We start from the raw sequence: 20,740 nt of genomic DNA on the forward strand, positions 1-20,740 counted from the left end.
TAATCTACTTAAGTGGTATTCATTTATTGTTCTAACAAAGAAAATCTGGTTTGAAATTATGAAAATGGGAAAAAAATCTTATAATTGAATGATAAGTGAGACTCTATGTAAGTCTTTTTTCTAAAACCTGTGATTTCTAAGTTTTTGCTGTAATTTTTTTAATTTTCGTAAATTTATATATCTATAATTTTTTCTACTTTTTATGTATTTATTTTCATATTTATATTGTTCTACAATAATAAAGTTAAACTTTTAGAATATGTTTGGTGTTATTTTTGTGTCGCCTCTACGGAGTAGTGGCGACATATAGGGATCACTTCTCCGTCGTCCGTCCGCACTCACAGGAGAGTAATTATGTGGCTAGAGGGACAATAGGTAACTGTTCTTTCTCTTTGATGTCATTCATTCCGTAATGCTTTTATGTGGCTATTTTCTTTTGTGTGGCTAAAAAGAACAATAGAGAGAATAATAGAGTAGCCACATAATTACTCTCCTGTTAGAACTTCCGTCTGTCCGTCCGTCACAAAAGTTGTCCTGACTACTCCTCATAAACTACTGGTGCAATTTCATCCAAACTTTACAGGAATGATCAGTACCAAGTTTAGTTGTGCTATTGTCAGCATTTTCCGGTTCAATGATTTTTGTCAGAGTTATGGCCCTTTAATAATTTTTATTTTTAAAGTTTGTCCGGACTAATTCTCTTGTACCACTCATGCAATTTCAATGAAACTTTACAGGATTGATCTGTAGCTCAAGTCCTTGCGCATATTGCACGGGTTTTCCGGTTGAATGATTTGTGGCTGAGTTATGGCCCTTTGATAAAAAGGTGTTTTTTTTCTGTGTGTTGCCAGATACACAAAAGCTTGTCCGTACTACTCATAAACTACTGGTGCAATTTTATCCAAACTTTACAGGAATGATCAGTACCAAATCTAGTTGTGCACTGTCTGTCCGTCTGTCACAAAACTTGTCCCACATGAAATTGGCCATCATGAGGCGACACATGTGATCACTGATCGCTCTTGTTAATAATTTAGGAAAGAATGTAAGTATTTTAACTTACAAAATATGTTACACTGTGATGTGATTGCTTCTATTTATAGAAATGTTGATCGATAAACATTTTATCATTTCACTATATAACCAAACCTGTAGGTTATGTCGCATCTTAATTCATTATTTTATTACCTTCTAAAAATAACTTGACAGTAAAAAAAAATATTATAAGGTTTAAAACGTTTCAGCCAACATAACTAGGTTTGATTTCCAATATTTTACTTTTTGAAAGCGATAGTGTTTCCCACTATTAGTGGCACACAGTTATGGAAATAGTTATTAAAGAAGCTCACCACATGTCATGTTTTAAATGAATCGGTTGGCGCTTGTATTTACAAGGACAATAATTATTTAATTAAAAAGGACTATAATTATTAAATTTAAAAGTATTGATTTGTTTAAATATATACTATGCTTATCTTTGAGTAAAATATTTTTATCACAGAAATCTACTGAAATATATGAAATTCTCACAGAAATATGTTTAATTTGAATTAAAAAAATGTTAAAAACTATGTATGGGAAGCTGCATTCCCTATTTAATATGATGGGTCAAGTAAAGTTTGTCCTTTCTTATAAAAACTGCCATTTCTTTAATGACGCTATATATTCATTGTGACCACCGATAGTGTGTAGAGATTAAAATATTTCATATCTATTTTGTGTGAAGTCATGTTTATTCTATATTTACTAAGAGACTGTATCAAATATTAATATTGTCAAATATCAAATTTAAGCATAGCATAATAATTATCTTAAAAGCACCGATTTAAGAGAAAGAACCTATTAATGTATGGCACCAATCACATTCTTCAAAATAATGTAAGCCCCGAAACATGATTGGTTAGGCATAAATGTTACACCACTGATCTCCTCAATGAACAACAAAACTTGTGTAGAAGTTAAAATACAAAAACTTTATTATTGATACAGTATATATTTATAATTATAATTCCCAGTTAAAACATATTATCACAATGGTAAACATATAATTTGCAATGTAATTATACAAAAATGAAAAATTATCACAACTGAATAAATAAGAAATTGTTTGATAAAGTTCTACAGGATCTATATTGTACAAACCGATGGCATGAAGGGTAGCACAATGCTTTGTTTAGTGTTTGATGTATAGTGAAGAAGACAAACATGTTCTATGAATTTATAATATTTTAACATTGGGAATATTCTTTAATTTTGTCAGAAAGAATGGGATAAAATATTGTATAACTCTGTGCATTTGTCCCATTTTGTAATAGTCAGATATTCCTTTGTATAGCGATCACGTTCTCGTTAAAAATGTAAAAAATATCATGTAGAAAGTATGCTTAAGAAAATATAAAACAAGCAATGGCAGGACTTTGTATCACAGTTAGATGTAGGTGCCCTTCCCTTAAAATTTGGGGGAAAATAACAGTATTTTTGCAAAAGGAGAAGGAAACACTTAATATACATGTATGTCGAATCTTAGGGGAAACCGCATGATTTTAATGAATTTTCCTCCTCGAGAAAAGCAGCCCTTATATGACCTTTGAGGAAAAAGATCTGAGTTTTAATGAATATGAATGATTTCTTTATTAAGAAATTTGCCACTTTTTATATCAGAGAAACGTTTATGAGTGATATTAATTCGTGTTCTATACGATCCTATTAATAGTGGCAATCTATGTACATTTGCAAATTCAGATATTTATTTAATCTAGCTTCGTGACAAAATGAGACTGTCACAAATTTGGATATGATTTAAATATGACGTTGCAAAAAAAAGTATTTAATTATAAGATAGACACATTATCAATAAACGTGATATAAGTTCGACTGTAGGTTGAAGCGCAATCGATATTTTCAATTGTCATATTCACGTGATTTCTATGCTAATTAATGTAATTTAAGAACTATTCAGTTATACACAGTAAACGAGTGCAGTCGAACAAACTTAACTTTCATAAACACTGAAACATTTAAAACTTAACACTGGGCAAATGGTTATTGATTGCATAAATTACAATGTCCGTTCCCTTTCGTACATCCGTACACTATGGCCTCGAGGTTCCTTGTACCTTACGCAGTGTGATAGCCACCACAACGGGGTCCGAGTACTGGCTCAGTTTGTATCGAAGATCGGTGAATTCTCCTGAAAAAATAAATTTTGGGATTTTCTTTAGTAAATTAGATCTTTATTCTTGTTTTTGTACATCTTCTATCCACTTTCTGTACCCATAAAAGTATCAGCTAAATAAACTACTTGCCGCTGCTTATTTTTTACGTGTTTTGTTAACTAGATGTAGAAGTTGTACAAAGAGGCTGCTCTTGGTGAACCAAAGATACTTCTTTACATTAACTTTTAGTTTCATTAAGAAAGTTTGGATTTACTCTGAGTGCCTTTGACTTATTTACGATATTGGAATGATACATATTACAAAAATACTTACTATCATTGTAAAAGCTGCGAACGCGATCAGAATCCGGGAATGTACTGACTGTGATAAATGTGTCTGGTTTAATCCAGCTGTTTTTCCATGACCGTCCTACCCTTTCCTTGTCCCGCTCCGGTATCTCAAATCGAGCGTAACCCGGGGAACCGAACTTATTTAAATCGACAGGTTCACCAGCTCTGTATCGGCCTACAATAAATTACATCAGTTTCTTACATGTTATTACACTATATGTTTCCTTATATATGTAACAATAGATTGAAAGACAGGAGTAGAGAGTGCTATTACATCAGCCATGTGTCAATGGATATTGTGAGATTTTTTTTTAAACATTTCGATATTGAAGTTTGACGAAAACAATATAAGATATATCTGAAAATATAACTCCCATTATAAGTTCTATTACATCAGCCATGTACACCCCCCCCCCCCCTTGTAGCTGAGGGGTTGCCTTATAGGGTTAAGGCATCAGATCAGAATTGCAGCCACCATTTAACCTTGCGTGATCGTACGAGGCGACTAAATGGGCCCGAATTACTGAAGTCTATGCATCTCTTAGCTCCAGCTGGTGAGGTGGTTTTGACCCTTGATGCTGCTTTAAGTTTCTATCGCGTAGCCAAAATCATCTTTCCTGTTTTGGCGCTATATGACCTTAATTGTGTTGGTGCGCCGTAAAACCAAACAAAACAAGCATCAGTCATGTATCCATGGACATTGTGACATTTTTTATAATATATTAAAATATTGAAAAATAACCACTACATATTGACAAAAACATTCTAAATTTTTTATCTGAAAGTACACACCTCCCTCTATAAAATATACTCACAAAGTGAAACGTAAGGGTTTCCTCCGTAAGCTCGCACAATGTCTCTAACTCGGTCTGAATAGTTGGCCCGGAAATCGTACTCGTATCTTTCATAAATATTCGGATATTCTGACCACAAAAGAGTTATTTCGTCCCCTATAATAAAAAATTTATTAGGTATTGCTTTAAAGATAATAGATTATTAATTTGTATCCTTAACTTGCAATTTGCTGAACCTTAGTATTCTTCGTTAGAATTGTTGCGACGCAATTCTTTTGCTCAATGAATGCTATTTTTCTATCGTCAATATTTATAAAACGCTTGCGTATTTAAAATACGACCACAAATTTAAGACCATGATATTTCTGATTTATGAATCCCTTGCTTTGTGTAAACATTTTTATTCTGATTTGAATATACGCACGCCAGTAAATCATAAAGACTTACTGTCAGGACCAAATGGGCGCGGGTCCCTTCCACTTCCATATGTCAGAGGTACAGCGACTACTTGATAAGGATTAGAATTGGGAAAGTCAGGTTGTTTAAACCGGAGTGATCCTGTCTGAAACCAACTACGCGCCTGAAAGTAGTCCTGGAACCAAAAACAGCAGACGGCGTATTGTGAAGTCTGATTTCGTGGATCCCACCACTGATCTTGAGCCATCATTTGATGACTTGGAATCACAATCTGCATCTGTGCAAAAAAATAAATTAAATGTTTGAATTCAAATGACATTAATTTAAGTTGTGCATTTTTCAGACAATTTTACGTCATTGGAACTACAGTAGAATCCCTCCTTAAGACCACCCCGGAATTAAGACCACCCCGCTATTAAGACCATTTTTTATAAGAACGGAATTTTCTGTTCTTTATGTCAATGGTTACATGATCCAGAATTAAGACCACCTCGCTTATCCACTTTTAAGACCACCAGATTCAGTCCCAATTCTCTATTTTGTTCTTTATTTGACCCCACTATTGAGACCACAGATTTAAAGTCAACACCTACCTAGATCTTTAATTTGTTGTTATGTTGTTATTTTCTGCTTAAATGCTCTTAGGCATGACACTTCATTTCACAAGGTGTCAAAAACACCTTTTATTATTGGGATATTGTATGAAATAAGGTGAGAAAGTAGATTTTAGAGTGGTTTAATGTTGCTTTAAGCACATTGATTTTGCTATGAATTTATTTCTTATTTGATGGTTGTATTATGTACATCATATAATAATTAATATTGAAATCAGATGAAATAGAATTTGATATTAAATTTCCTCAGAAATATATTTTCTTCCCATCAGATGTAACATTATAATATACTTTAATATTTGCAGGTTAAGATACATATTGTTTATTCACACAAAATGACTAAAATAGAACATGGTCGTAAAGTGTGTAAGCAATAAGAATACTCACAATTAAGACCACCCCGCAATTAGAGGGTTTTTACTGTAATACCAAGGCACTCTGACAGCATTATAAAGAAAAAAATCATTGCTCAAGAATGATTACATCATTTAATATGAAACATCTCTTTATATTGTACAATTATTCAGGTCGATCATTTCAATTACTGCAAATATCCCCTCAGTAAACTAACTATATTTCCATCGAGTAGTTTTAAAATCTGGTCAAGGGAAGTAACCGCGCACTGACCGAAACATTGAAAGTTACTGTGGTGGTGTAGGTGTTGGTAGTTTTCACTCCGGATCACGACAGTAAGCCGCATTGAATTTACCAAAGCACAGTTCAACAACCTGGGCATGCTGTCAAGCAGTTTACCAGTACTAATTGCCTTCTTCACGTTGGCAAGGAACTGATAACTTCTGTTATGTTAGACCAGAGGTACAATGCAAACGACCGAAGAAAGGATAGTGAAGATCAATCATAATGTTTTGCACTCTCCGGGAATCGAACCCGGGTCGCCGGATTCACAGTCCAACGCTTTACACATTGAGCTAACCGAACGGCTTTATTGTACCGTTCAAGTTTAACATTATTTGAATAGGTTATCACATGATACTTACTAAACCAGGTTCTGAGAATCCTATACAATAACCATTATGTGACGACAGCGTACTGACACTTAGCTGTATAGCGTTTATCACTTCTGAAATATCCCCAGGTCGGAACCGTACCATCACTAAATAACCTTTATGTTGCTATAGTAACAAATAAAAACAGGTATATTATTTGATTAAAACTATTCAGAAAAAATATATAAATAGTTTCAAATATTCAGTGAATCAGTCCTTAAGTGAATAATTTTATTTTTGTTGAAAAACCAAAACAGATAAAGAAATAGAGAAACAAATAAACAAGGATTTTAATGTAAAATATTACTAAATTTGATGGAAAGATTTGATCGCAGAGGCATTTCTAGATTTACTTTACCGTTATCCTCCTTGATTTGTGTATTTGTATTTGTAATTAAAAGTAAGCAGTAAAAACTAAAAAGAATACATAGCTGGTGCTTGCAAGGCAAAGTCAAAGTGTAACTATGGCTGGTGCACAGATTAAAATAAGACTACTTTGCTACTAAATATTGCATAGAGTTATATGTACACAAAAAGTCTTGAAAAAAAGGAGATCCCTCGGAAGCAAAAAACAAATAAACAACCATTGCTATTAAATTAAATATGAAAAATGCAAACTCGATTTGATAGAGTCTGTTCATGAGATATAATGTAAAAGTGCAACATTTCTCACGCCCCTAGCACCGGCTTAAGCACTGTTCAGAAGGACACTATACGTATAGTAAAGTAAATAAATGCGTTTCAAAAAAAGATTAAATATAATTGTCTGATTGATCTCAAAAACTAAGGGTATATGAAAAGTCTAAAACATAAATATGATTATTATAAGGAAAAAGCCAAAATAAAAACAATGAAAAAATAGGAAATATGAATAACATAATATTTCGTGAGAATTAGTATTTTCAAGGGTTCTATTGATTCTTATCTTTATTGTAAATGACTTCACTAACAAGTTAATACAGTTGGATCCTTAAAAATGCTCATATGCAACCCGTTGGTTTAAAGTAGGTCTTTGAATGTATGATTCACTGTAATATATACATTACTGACATTTATGTAATGTTTTATCAGCAAAAAAACAAACTTAAAAAGATGGTGTACATTTTAACATTTATATTTGTTATATTAACACTCTATAATATAAGATAGCCTTCAAGGAAACCTGTGGCCGCTATTCTAAAGAAGGCTTTCATTGTCAGATATTTGTCTACGTAAGTGTCGTTAATACAATATCTACTTATTTTAACACGATACTAAAATGTTGTTTTAATCCTTATGAAATTTACTCACGACGAGCAGCTTGTCAGTCTAAACAAAAACATTTATCATACATCAATAACATACAGACTTTCTTACAATTATTCGAAAAAATGCCAGGATGATTTAATTGTATACTAAATATAGTGAATGTGAAAACAATCTTATTTTGATTTCATTTCGATATTGAGAACATGTATAATATGAATGTTTTGTCAAATTGGCGGTATAAGACTTGTAAATGCAAATAAATATGTGGATAATATTTGCAGAATGTCTTTATTTAAGTTTCCGTGCCACTTCGTTTGTTTGAATTAATTAAAGGTATGTGGACAAGACAAGGCATGTTTCCTGTTTAAAATAAATTTCGATACGTAGATTACAATAAACACAATTAAAAAGTGTTTAATGATGTCCTTAAATGAAAAAAAAAAGTTATAATGATAATTTTTCTTTATGCCAATAGCATAGTCGTATATTCTTTATATATTAAAATGAAATGTGACTTTGTTAAGGAAAATAAATTATTAAGAGACAATAAACACCTGCCTCAATTAATCTAATTAGCCTATCATCTTTGATATCTGGATCCTTTATGGAAGTTAGTAAGTCGGTTATCCGGGTGTTGTAGGTATTTGCCCGTCCCGCAGGTTGTATCTCCTTAAATATGCACAAACATCAAACAAAAGTGCTACCTTGCAGAATATCAAACGTGCAGAAAAACAAAAAATAAAGAAAAAGCAAAATAATAAATATGGAAGAATCTTTTATAGGTAATAAAAAAACTTGCTATTCTAAAATAAACAGAAGATGGATTTATATGGAGAAAACAAAAGCTTAGGAACTTTTAATGAGATTTGCAGGAAAACAAAATAAATAAAAATAGGTATGATAGGTAAAAATGTGATAAAATATGGATAAAAATCAATCTAGAATAATATAAGAGATTTGAAAATAATCAACAAGGATATATACATATAAGGAAATAGATGCCACCTTTGTTAGTATGGAGTTGTGAGGTAAGTATTCTATAAGGATGCATTGTTAGTCGCATTGTTTTTATACCTATAGATACTAAAAGCACCGATGATTGGGCCATATAATCCTTTAACATTTGTTTTTCGTTTTCTATTTAACAAAACTGGCATCAGATTTTAAGAATAATAAATCAAGAAGACTCCATTCTTAAGATAAGATGTTTTTATATTGTTCCGAATATCAACAACTTGCAAAACTAAATGCACCCTTACGAATATTAAGGGAACAAAGAATGAACTTGTAACATTTGTCGAGAAATATCCATCATATACATTTCGTTTGATGATGTTACGTCAGGAAAAACATTACCAAACCATATGACAGAGTCTAGCTTAACTGGTTTAAAATGCATCAGGATGCATCATGGATGAGTTTTGTCGCCATTACTTCAATTATTTTTATATTCCTTTTGCAACACCGACAACAAAGTTGCAGCCACCGTTTTATGATTTCAAGCTTTGCAATAGCATTCAATGTATTTATCTCCAGACGTTAAAGCCAAGTACAATTATGTTTTGATGTTACAAGTTCACACTTTGTAATAGATATATTTGTAAATGTATAAGCTAAGTCCCCAACACGTAAACTTACATCGTAGAGTTCCTTATGGGTTTGTTCACTCTGCTCACAATGTAATGAAACAAATGAAATGATTAGATATGAAAATGAAATTCATCTCTGAAACAAAGCAATGCATAAAATGCCTATATCTAGCAATAGAACACCTTTGTCCGAAAAAGTATTTTCGCCATTGTCATTATGAATATAATTAACATTGCGATACTACTTTCATAGGCTTAGCTACCTCCCCGAGTCATTAATACGATGTTTTGCAATTCAACATCAAAACCTTGTATACATTTTTTTAAGGAATGCTCTAAAGTTCACCATTTTGGTGTCAAATCAGGATTGTTTTACAAACAAAATATTCTACAGACAAAACTTTGGTATCATACAAAACTGTCAGTCTGTGTAATGTGGTGATACAAAATATTAGGAAATCAAACAATATTAACTATATCTTTCTCTTAGGTAAATATTTCATCTTTAAAAATATATATACCAGAAAACTGTACCGAACTTCGATGAAGTTTTAAACTACCTTAAATATAAACTTAGTTTAGAAGGACTCATTGCTGAAATGAAAAGCAAGGTCGATGTCCATAACATCAAGTGGAGCATATTCACATCATGATATACTCATAGCTAACTTGAGTCTATTTGATATTATTTTCACATTCTACATAGAAGCATTTCATTTTTGATAAAGAAAACATATTTATAAATACTTTAAAGATACGTCTTGCTCTGGATTAACTTTCTACTTTTTTAAATTTTTATAAGCATAATATTAAATTAGTTTAACTTACTTATTCTCAATAAAGTTTTTTTTCTAATGTAACCATTGTTTTAAACATTTGAAACCAAAAGTACGATGTTTAAACTCGATGTTATAGATTTCATGGCATTTTAACAATGGTTTAAAAAGTCGTTTCTGCTTAGTGTATTATACAAGAATGCTCTCTACTTGGCAAAGAAAAGGCAAAATAAATCTGAGATCTGGACAAAATTCTATAAAACCTTTGCCTGAAAATAGTTTGAATTAAGTTCTTTTATATTACATATAGCGACAAAAACTATGTGATGTATATTTTGCTTTCTATGGAGCGTTAGATAAAGAGTTTGTTATGGGTCATTTGATGTCACTTACACGCTCTTGATATGGGGCATATGCTGGTTGCCAATGCTCATCAGCTTTTGGTTGTCCTTCCCGTCTTTCACCGGGCATTTTGTGGTAGCGATTCTGAATAAAACATTTATGTAACCATCAATACATTGTGTGTTATGTTTGTCAATGTTGTTTTTAACTTGTAAAGGAGGTTAATAAAGAGTTCAACGTTTGTTTTGGAGATAAAAGGTCATATTGAGTTCCCGTCATACTATAGAACATATAAACTGGTGCTAGTGAGATCTTTGCCTGAATATCACCATTAATATGAAGACACTGTACTCTTTACTCTTCTTCTTCATTTGACGCTTTATCTCATTGGTCACAGAAACTTACAATGGATTAAAATATTATTTCTGATCTGTATTGCTATTGCAATCTCGTACTTTCACATTTGTCTTCAAACCAATTACATATTCATAAATTACAAAACCAAAACGCAACTGGAATGGGCTCCTTTGTCTACATTAATAAAACACAAAATAGCTAAATGTTAAGCAAAGAATAAAATGTTATAAACTTACATCAAGTCTGAAATCGAACTTTTTCTCTTGATATCTTTCGGGCTGTGTTGAATAAATATAGTTGTAAACAAATTAAGTTGTGATACAATGAATATAATAAGATAAAATCTAAACAGCATCAACAATAACGAATGATTCAGTCAGAATAATTTGTTATGTCACTCTAAATACTATACATCATTTAACTCTTATAATAAGCCCAATCAATATAGAACAAAACAGAATTTAGAAACAAACAACAAATTACATCTTCTTGGACAGCACGAGTATAGAATGAATAAAATATATTCCAGATTGATAAGCAAACTGTAGTTCAAAATAGACTTAAAGTTGTCACAAAACCAAAAAAAAAATTAAAACATGAGCTACTTTAAAATAATATACTAAAAAGTTTATGAAAAGACCGGAGACTTCAAATGAGCCTGGAAGGAAATCGATTTTACCGAGAGTTATAAAAGCAATTTGGCAAAATTAATATTTTCACTTTTCCGTTTGAATTAAAGCCTTTACCAAAGTGAGAGAACTTGACTGAAAGTTCTAGAGGCCTTACCCTCATGAATATATCTGACCTGGAACGGGTTCTCTTCGTGCTAAAAAATTAGGTTTAGACGAATTGAACATCTGCCCAACCATTCAGTCAAGAACATAAAACCAATACATGTTTGCACAGATGAGTAGGGAAAAATACTTTGGAATTAACTAGATATACATTTCTAAATGACATTAAGATAGATATTTCATGAACGGGAAGGGCTAGAGACTTGGGGCCGGTCTCATTTGGAAGCTTAATACAAACGTGAAATAGTGATAAAAGTCTTTTTTAATTGTCTGGCCAATTGTTTTCACAACGGCTCGGGAAATGAATCCCTTGCTCGTAGGCTCGAATCTGGAGTTTCCGGCCTTCTCTTAACTTATATTATATTTTAAAGGGGGTCATTTTTTACAATTTTTTTTTTGGTTTTTGACACTTTTAAGATGAACACAGGTTTTATTATCAATCTGGTCATATATTTTCATCCCAGGTCCGATACTCGTGCCTGTGCTTCTTGGTTGATACCTAATCGAGCTAAAATAAATAAAATAAAATTTTTCCAGCATTAAAAAAAGAAAAACCGCAAAACTACGTATAGTCTTGCGCAAATATAAAGACTTAAAGCTATTGTATGCTATCTACATAACACAACAAAAATTTACTAACAGTGGGCTACTTAACGAATTTCTAATATGAACTAAAATTTATTGCTTGTTAGTTTTGAAAAGCATCACAAAGAGAGACTTCAAAACTAAAGGCTGAAGAGTAAATCAGAAAAGTTTCTATCAAATGAGTATATTATAACAGCAATGGGAAAGCTAATATTTGCTGTACTTCGTCTGAAATTCAGAGAGAGACACCCGGAAATGACCATAAAGTGAAGGAAACTTTAAGAAACTAAGGTAAAGTTGCTAGAGTGTTTGCCGTTGAACTACCTCATGATATCTCTGACCCTGAACGGGTTCTCTTCTATTGTATTTCTGAAAATTAAATTATTTTGCTTTTAGACCGTCTAAATTTGAAACATCTGCCCTACACCATACCAGTCAAGAACAATAAGCCACCACCATATGCTAGAATAAGATGACCACAGGATGAGTTGAGAGAGAAAGAGAACTTAGTAGCGAAATAAAATCAACTGCCGAGCCATATACAATGTATATAGATTGAAGCATATTATTCAGATTAAACCGTATTAAATACAGAACATATAATGAAAACGATTAATGTGATTTCTATAATTAAAACTATTTCTGCCGTTAGTAGTTATTCTATAAATATATGCATTGAAGATAAAATGTCGGTCAGAGACTTAGGTCCTACTGTTATAATACAATACATAAAAGGAGAGCTATTATTAGATTTGCGTATTAATAATTCAAAGACTACTTTAATCTTGATTGGGAATGTAGCATTTATTACGAAGTTAAAACTGGTTTTAACCGGAATTGAGTAATTTGATATATTTTCATTCTCTTTAGGTAAATATGTAAATTAGTATTTGGATAGCTGTCAAAACGCTAGGTTCCTTTTCTACTGAATTACAAACCGAACTTCACACCTGTTAAACTGCCATTAATTCATAAAAAATTCTCATTATAGGATATATATAGGTATAGCAATATATTACAAATAACCATTACTCGATGTCACCGGACTGCCTTTTCTATTCGTGTTTTTTGTATGAAGACAGATAGTTAAGGTTAGGAAGCTAAATATGATACCCCTGGTGGTTAAGTTAATGGCACAGACAATTAAGTAGAAGCCGAGTCTGTCAGATCCAGATATAAGCAAAACAAAATCAAATTGCAAGCTGATTTTATTTAATACATTGTCTGGATCTGCACTGGTAAGCAAGGCTTAGCGCTTCACTTACACACACTCTCTCCTGGTTATGTAGGTAATTAGGTTGGGGACTTACACCTTCCCTGTAGTCACTGTGTCGATAATATGGCTGGGGAAAATTGTGATAATCAGGAAGGGGAGAAGCAGGATTAAATCTAGGGTCGTATACTTCGCTATGAGGATTTGCCCTTGGGTCCACAGCACGGTTATACTGGTATCTTTGTGGACTCGTGTCACGTGTCCGCTCATACATCTGTCTTTGAGGACTGGCTCTTTGGTCCTGATCAACAGGTAAAACATAAACAAATAACCTTAACATTAACTATGTTATCTTATTCGTAACTATCGATCAATTGATGATTCGTTGTTTTGCAAATAAGCCAATGCAGTAAACAAGCGCATAATATTTACTACAAAGCAACAATTAAGTATGTGCATATTTTTTCTGAATAAACAACTGAATAAGTGCATAAATAGTTTGTAAACAGTAATTACAATTAGTATTCAATACGAAGTCAAAGTCTTATATGATAATAAATATTTAGATTTCTCACCATCAAAATAGCATATTGAAATTTTTCCAGTGTCTAAACTTTTCATAATGGATACTATATACGTCACTCGTGATTTTCTTTGTGTTTTGTGACTCTTATGTGATTGATAACCCATAGATAGAGAAAGTCAAAGTACTAAAGTGATATTTGCCATGCAACACACATATAGAATAATATCACTCGAAGTGAAGGAAAACCAAAACCCAATACACAACAATAAAAAGAAACAATTAAATCTGTTTAATATGATTTTATGATAGTTGAAAGGCTATCCTTAGATCTATATAAAGCTAGACAAACATGGTCTTACCTCATAACGAGGCTCGTACCTCGTCTCTCGTTTCTGGTTCTGAAAGTACGTATATTGCAAAATGTTACATGTTTATACCAACATTAACATAACTTCATGAGGCAACCGACTATAAGTCATAGCTTGGCTTATTGAACGGTGTTTAAATTATCGTTGAAACATCAATCTATTCACAAACTTCAGTTAACGCATGTTATGATGCACATGCCAATTTTTACTACGGTACCATGAGGAAAATAGGCCAGGTTTTACCTTTCGTCTGTAACCACACTTCCTGGTCATTACGGTGGTTTGGTTTTGACGCTACACTAGCCATGATATGTTCTGATCATATTCGCGGACCTTTTAGCGGGATTTTCATCATTTTGCTGTCCCCTTAGCACTTTACCAATTTCAAAGTCCCAGCTATTTTCAGTGAGTGCTTGATATGGTTACAAATTACAATATTACATTTAAGGGAAATAGTTTACAAAACGTATAGATGTTATATAAAACTAAGTGCATTCATAGTTTATTCTTTTAAGTCTGACAAATTGTTTGCATAAATAAGTATTTTACTTGAACAATGTAACTGTAACCAAATAGCACTAAGGAACAAATCGATAAAACATTATCATAGTTCAATAATGCAAATAAAGAAAAGACTAAATTACAATCATTACACTTACTTGGTGCATGTTTGACCAACGTCAAAATCTGAAAGTAAATATACACTATTTATATACTTTTCAAATATCAAACAAAATATAAGCGAAGTTTTACAAAAGGAGCGTATTTATTATTTCTATTCAAAGTTCTTACTTCAAAAACATTTTAATATAAGGTGTTGAGTAATTATAATAACGTTCGGTTAATTGCAATATGGTTCGGTTAATTATGATATCGTTCGGTTCATAATAAAAGCATTTGGTTACATGATAATTTAGAATGACTTCAAATCCACGACGCACTCAATGATATGAACCTCTCGCTTACTTCTCGTATTGAAATAACTAATGTACACTTGACCTTAACTTACAATTAACTCTGTTTGTTGGACATATATCACTTAATGTCAGTTTTTACATTTTGAAGAGCTTTCTTCCAAAGTCCTCGTTTTTTAAGCTTCTCAACGTTTTGATCTTTAATAGGTAAATTTCTTAGACTACAAACGCAAACAAACGAATTCAAATTTTAATTTCAATTTTTTTTGACAGATTTCTTTGACACTCTCAATCTTTTTTGTAATATTTATTACAGATGTGTCGATAAGGTAATATTTGCAATTTGTTATAATTTACTGACGTTTTTACTTTTGTCTGATTATTATCACTGATTAATTCTTTTAGACTACAGGTACTAACCTTTCCTATTGTACTACATAACTGTTTTATTATAACATTATCTCTTACGATCTAAGTACAGTCATGTCTACATTCATTACCCTAATATATGTAGCAAATTTAAGATCAATCCGTGACCGATAAATAACTTGCAAGACGAAAATATTCATCGATAACCTTTATTCAAATAAACATGTTAATTCGGATTGCCAAAATCGGTCGCTTCTTTTAATATATTTGCGCATTTCATTTTTCAATAACACATTGTTTATTGATAGATAATACACAAAAAGTAATTAAAACAAAAAAACACATCACAAATGGCCCTACATTATTATCAAAACTCATTTATCATTTATAATTTTTTTCTCTCGTTTGTTTTTTCGGTTCTTTTGAACTAATATTTGTACAAACAGAAAACATAAATTAATTTTACTCAAATATTTACTGTAGGTCAAATGGGAGTTATATATTGACCAAAAATATGATTACGAACTGTATGTACTATTTAGCAATAAATTAATGCAAATCCTCTTTATATAGGCATTCATTGGCATTACATTTATACAAGTTTAACTTAGCTTATTTATCTAATAACTCTCTCATTATAAATCCATTAGGATAATTTCACCTAACCTGACCTAAATAACTTTATAATTACAAGATATTAAAAAACATCAATATTCAAAGACACTTGAATGTTTAGTAAGCATTTATACTTTGATTTACATCAAATTATAATTAAATTTATCCTCCAAAATACATAACATAAGATTCTCGTTACTATTTTTTTAATGTTTTATCACATTGTTTGATCAAGAATATTCTATATCATAATAAGAAGACCCGAGGAAATGTCACAGTTAACTGTAAATGGGGAGGTCCGATCGCCAGTGATGTCCAACCCGTTTGATATTCGTTATTTCTAAAGATATATTCTTAAATTGTTTATAGAAGCATATAAATAGCTTATTCCTACATCATTTCAACCGATTTACAGTTTGTTGCTTTCAGCCTTGTCCCTAAATAATGGTTTCCATTACATTATTATAGGTTACTTTCGGTTTTGTAAAATTTATTGCATGTCATTACAACGTCCAATATCGACCCGATAAAAATATTACATTAAAACTATCATAATGTCTTTAGGCAATGATGAACATATTTATAAATGAGCCGCCTCATGACAAAACCAACGTAATGCGTTTGCGACCAGCATGAATCCAGACCAGCCTGCGCATCCGCGCAGTCTGATCAGGATCCATGATGTTCGCTTACAAACCCTATAACAAGTAGAGAAACTGATAGCGAACAGCATGGATCCTGATCAGACTGCGCGGATGCGCAGGCTAGTCTGGATCCATGCTGGTCGCAAACGCACTATGTTGGTATTGTCATGACGCGGCTCAAATAATATTTGCTGATGTTTTTAATACTGAAATAAGATCTGATATGAAAATGATATTGCCATAGTATTAATGTATACATGCATGCTTTTCAGCAATATTTATCAAGTTTGAAATGATCGGTTTCAAATATCATGGACCACAAAGTTTATGGTTTGTAATGATATTTGTATGTATTCATATGACTTCAAATGACGTCTCTGTATTTGTCGTACAAATCTAAAGAGTATTTTTAACATAGCTTTCATAAATGTATTCCAATTTCTATTATTACAATAAAGTTTTTTTATATAAAATAACACCACCAGCAACGCTTTTGATAATCTAACATCGCCATTATTCATGACATTAAATGTTAGACACTACCACCAATATTTGCGAGTCCTGCTCTTTGAATATCATCACATTAGTTAGTATACTAGATCTAGTACTAGTATAATATCGTTACTTTTCTCCAAACACTTTTGTTATACCACATTCGTCCATATCTTATCACTGTTGAATCATAACAAGAAAGGTCATTATGATAATTTTCCTTTTTTCATACTCTCCATTTCGTTAGGTATATACGTATTTTGCATTTTTTTCAATATCTAATTTAAAAATCTGTATATATTTTTCGTGTATATTGACTTGATTTCTAAACCGAATCTTTCAGGAAACGTATATTTAGGGTTGTTTTCAAAAATAAAGTTTCGTGAAATGTGACACATTTTTAAATCCTCTTTAATGTTGCAAAGAGATAACATGTTTTATTGGATTCATTTTTTGTAATCGCCTTTGTTGCAAAGGATATTCAAACCTATGTTTTTGATAAAATACGGTTTAGGGGATATTTTGCACATTATTTATTGAGCTTTGTTTATCTTTAGTCAATATATTTTATATAAATCAGTGTAAAAATGCTAGATGATCGCATCAACAGAGATTATTATAGACTTGTTATGTTTAACACCGTTTGTGATTTGTCTCATTTTGTTATATATATTCATACACCACCCTTATATAATATTTTACAGATACTTAATATGTAAATCAATATTTCCAATGTTTAACTGTTGAAACGATAAGAATGGGTTGACAAGTAAGACAATATATTCGTATATTTGATCAGTCAATCAAAACAAGTAATTGTATCTCATACAATAAGTGTTAACCCTTTAATATTTCAGCCCATTGCCTTTTTTGTAACTGTATACATGTAATTTTAATTGTTTTCGTTTTGTTGGTAATTCATGTAAATCGTTAAAACACAATTTTATTATTTTAAGTTTGTATATAAGTAAACAACTTTATACTATTCGTGGATGAACAGTTCATGAAAACTATAAAAAAAAATGAAGTTCATTTTAAAGACGTTATTATATGTCTGCACTTCTCATAAGTTCGTGCTGGCAAATTTATTTCTGCGAGAGATACGATTGATTGTTTTATCAGGCCCTGTATTGCAGTTAATTTTCAGCCTCTTATAGAACTGACCAGAATAAATTGTAAAAATAATTAAATCTTTAATTTGAAATAATTCTAATATTCTGTTACAATATTGTATTATTGAAAATAATTACAATTACATAAGCAGCAAAGTAGCACAACTCATAGAAAAGTCAAGTAAAAAAAAAAATATTCGAAATTTTAAAGTACTTACATAGAACAGTATAAACGAAAATCCAGAATAAATAAAAACTTTCACATGAAACTGGCTGTCTTTACCGGTATTTAACAAATGTTTAAACTACACTCTATGTCACAGATTTGCAATTATACTTCAAAATTGTACCCCTTCTCTAATGTAAATTACAATTATTTCCTTTCTTGTTTACTTTATTGTCAACTTGCGCATACACTAGTCGGTTTTTACCACGGAGCTACTCAAATTGTACCGATCAGCGTATATTAGTTGAGTAGATATTTAAACAATATATAAAGTATCGTTTTTGGAGGGCTACGAGAAGATTAATGCGACTAAATAGTTTCAACAGGTACGTACTACAATAGAAACGGGTAAGAATAACATGGCCAGCTATATGGAACAGTGCAAACATTTTTCTTACGGACTTTGCTGATCCGTGAAATAACAAATTAAAAGAGAGCATTCCACAAAAGCGATATTTCACGACTATTTCAAAAAGGATATACCTATCAACCCGAAATCTTTTGTTTTCCCTCTTTTTGTAAATGTTAAATTGATTTTAGCTATATTTATATGTGATTATGTACCATTAGATTTCTAATGAAAGAGGTTAAACAATGAAACTCCAGGATCAAATATGAACATTCATAATATTCAAAAGTGATTTGCTGTACTGTATTTAAAAAAGGGCAAGCAATACGTTCAGTCAACCGACAATCAACACTTCAACACATAATGTTTCATTCTATAACTTTAAATTTGTATGGCTAATGATAGCCGTTGGCAGTTTTAATTTGTTTGAATTATCATTCTTTATTTTTATTTTTTATCATTTTTGCTATTGTGAGTATTTATTTCCTAATTTCGTAATTAATGAATAATTGTAAAACGTGGTAAATGAACATCATTTAACTACAAGAGAAGGTGGATTACGCTACTTAAAATAAAGCTTATTTCGAATTATAAATATTTGTACTTATGTCAAGTCAAACGTCAAAAGATTAATAATTATCACAATAAACGTGAATAAAATGGCTTTGATATAAACCACTTCTTATACAGCTAGACTCTCCTGATGGTAAAATATTACAAAATTTGAATAAAAATGCTTAACCTTGCCATGCTTTGAATTTGGAACAGCCAATTTATATTTTTGAGGATTTAAGTATTAAATTGCGTACAATATAATACCAGGTCTGACTGCACGGAGGTCCCGGCTGGCCTGGCTCTCTAATGAACGGACTTATCATTTTCGGTGCCAGCAGATTAGTGGTTAACAAAACATTAAAAGTAGACATTTCTTCTTAATATGAAAGTTATACCCCACTTCTTTTACCATATATTAAACGTAAATATTTATTTATTGTACATGGTTGCCAGTTAAATTTGCATAACCTCCACTTTCATGTTTCAATACAACTTTGTATGAATGTCTGATGTTTTAGTTAGATCTATGTTATTTATTGTCATTAAAGTATTTACATAGACGCCATTAACGGAATATATACACTTACAAAATAATCATTATATTATGTTTCCTATATCATATGATAAAATACGAAATACAGAATACGTGTCAAAGCTTTATAGGATGAAAGGGACACCACTAAGGTATTTTTACATGACAAGACCAGAAATATTTTCAGGATTTATGAAGTATTTGCTGTGGTTCTTGGGTTTAAACCTGTGTTCAATATTTTAGAACATAAGCTCATCCGTTTTCTAGACAATTATTTAATTGTGCAAAATTCAAATCTGGCAAAGAACAGCAAAACAACATGACTTTCTATTTTAATCTGGGTATATTGCTTTATTAGCCTTTGCATATTTTTCCATGTTTTGTTCCCAGTATATCTATAGATATGAGAATTTTCAATTATATAGTTTGTTTTAGGTTTTTGAACTTTGGAGTCTAAATCATTAAGTAGACTTTGGTTGCTCTAAAGTGTATCCAATGAATCTACAAGTGCAGTTATCTATCAATGTAAAAAGAATATAAATATTGTTTTTGCTTGCCCTTTTATTTACGAACACGGCCATGTTCAAATGTACAAAAAAGTGATTGGAATGCACCATTTCACAAACATTTTTATATACTTTACATTAAAGGTTCATAATTCTTATTTAAAAGTATCGATCATTCATGTTATTGAAATTAAGATTAATCATACACGCTTTCAGTACGAGTTAAAAGCTTATTAACTTTCATTGTTAATGTCGACTTTATTATTGACAGTGTTAAACTGCAGCCACAAT

The 20,740-nt window shown here is 31.3% G+C and overlaps 1 protein-coding gene across 6 annotated transcripts; it reads right to left on the reverse strand.

The window, feature by feature from the left end:
- Positions 1–1,947: 1,947 nt before the first annotated feature.
- Positions 1,948–18,831, reverse strand: LOC132749922 (uncharacterized). Of its 6 annotated transcripts, none has more exons than XM_060739854.1 (12): positions 18,500–18,830; positions 14,795–14,822; positions 14,127–14,165; positions 13,294–13,542; positions 10,886–10,927; positions 10,344–10,436; positions 9,224–9,253; positions 6,329–6,463; positions 4,747–4,993; positions 4,321–4,455; positions 3,489–3,680; positions 1,948–3,190 (listed from the first exon to the last, which is right to left on the reverse strand). In XM_060739854.1, the coding sequence occupies exons 2-12, from the start codon at positions 14,801–14,803 to the stop codon at positions 3,093–3,095; spliced, it is 1,269 nt and encodes a 422-aa protein (XP_060595837.1). In that variant the 5' UTR covers positions 14,804–14,822; positions 18,500–18,830; the 3' UTR covers positions 1,948–3,092. The 6 variants fall into 6 exon arrangements, with proteins under 6 accessions (XP_060595837.1, XP_060595839.1, XP_060595840.1 ...); XM_060739856.1 differs by having other exon boundaries at positions 13,339–13,542; positions 18,500–18,829; XM_060739857.1 differs by having other exon boundaries at positions 13,432–13,542; positions 18,500–18,827.
- Positions 18,832–20,740: the final 1,909 nt, after the last annotated feature.

Source organism: Ruditapes philippinarum, unplaced genomic scaffold, assembly GCF_026571515.1.
Source record: "Ruditapes philippinarum isolate M1 unplaced genomic scaffold, ASM2657151v2 ctg1895_1_1_1_1, whole genome shotgun sequence".
Taxonomy (NCBI): Eukaryota; Metazoa; Mollusca; class Bivalvia; order Venerida; family Veneridae; genus Ruditapes; species Ruditapes philippinarum.

Bases quoted from the DNA above. Each gene is read 5' to 3' on its own strand.
- LOC132749922 (XM_060739854.1), bottom strand. The intron at 10,928-13,293 runs GTAAGTGAAGCG...TATTCAACACAG, and splicing joins ATAACCAGGAGAGAGTGTGT to CCCGAAAGATATCAAGAGAA. The intron at 10,437-10,885 runs GTAAGTTTATAA...TGTTTTATTCAG, and splicing joins AGTTCGATTTCAGACTTGAT to AATCGCTACCACAAAATGCC.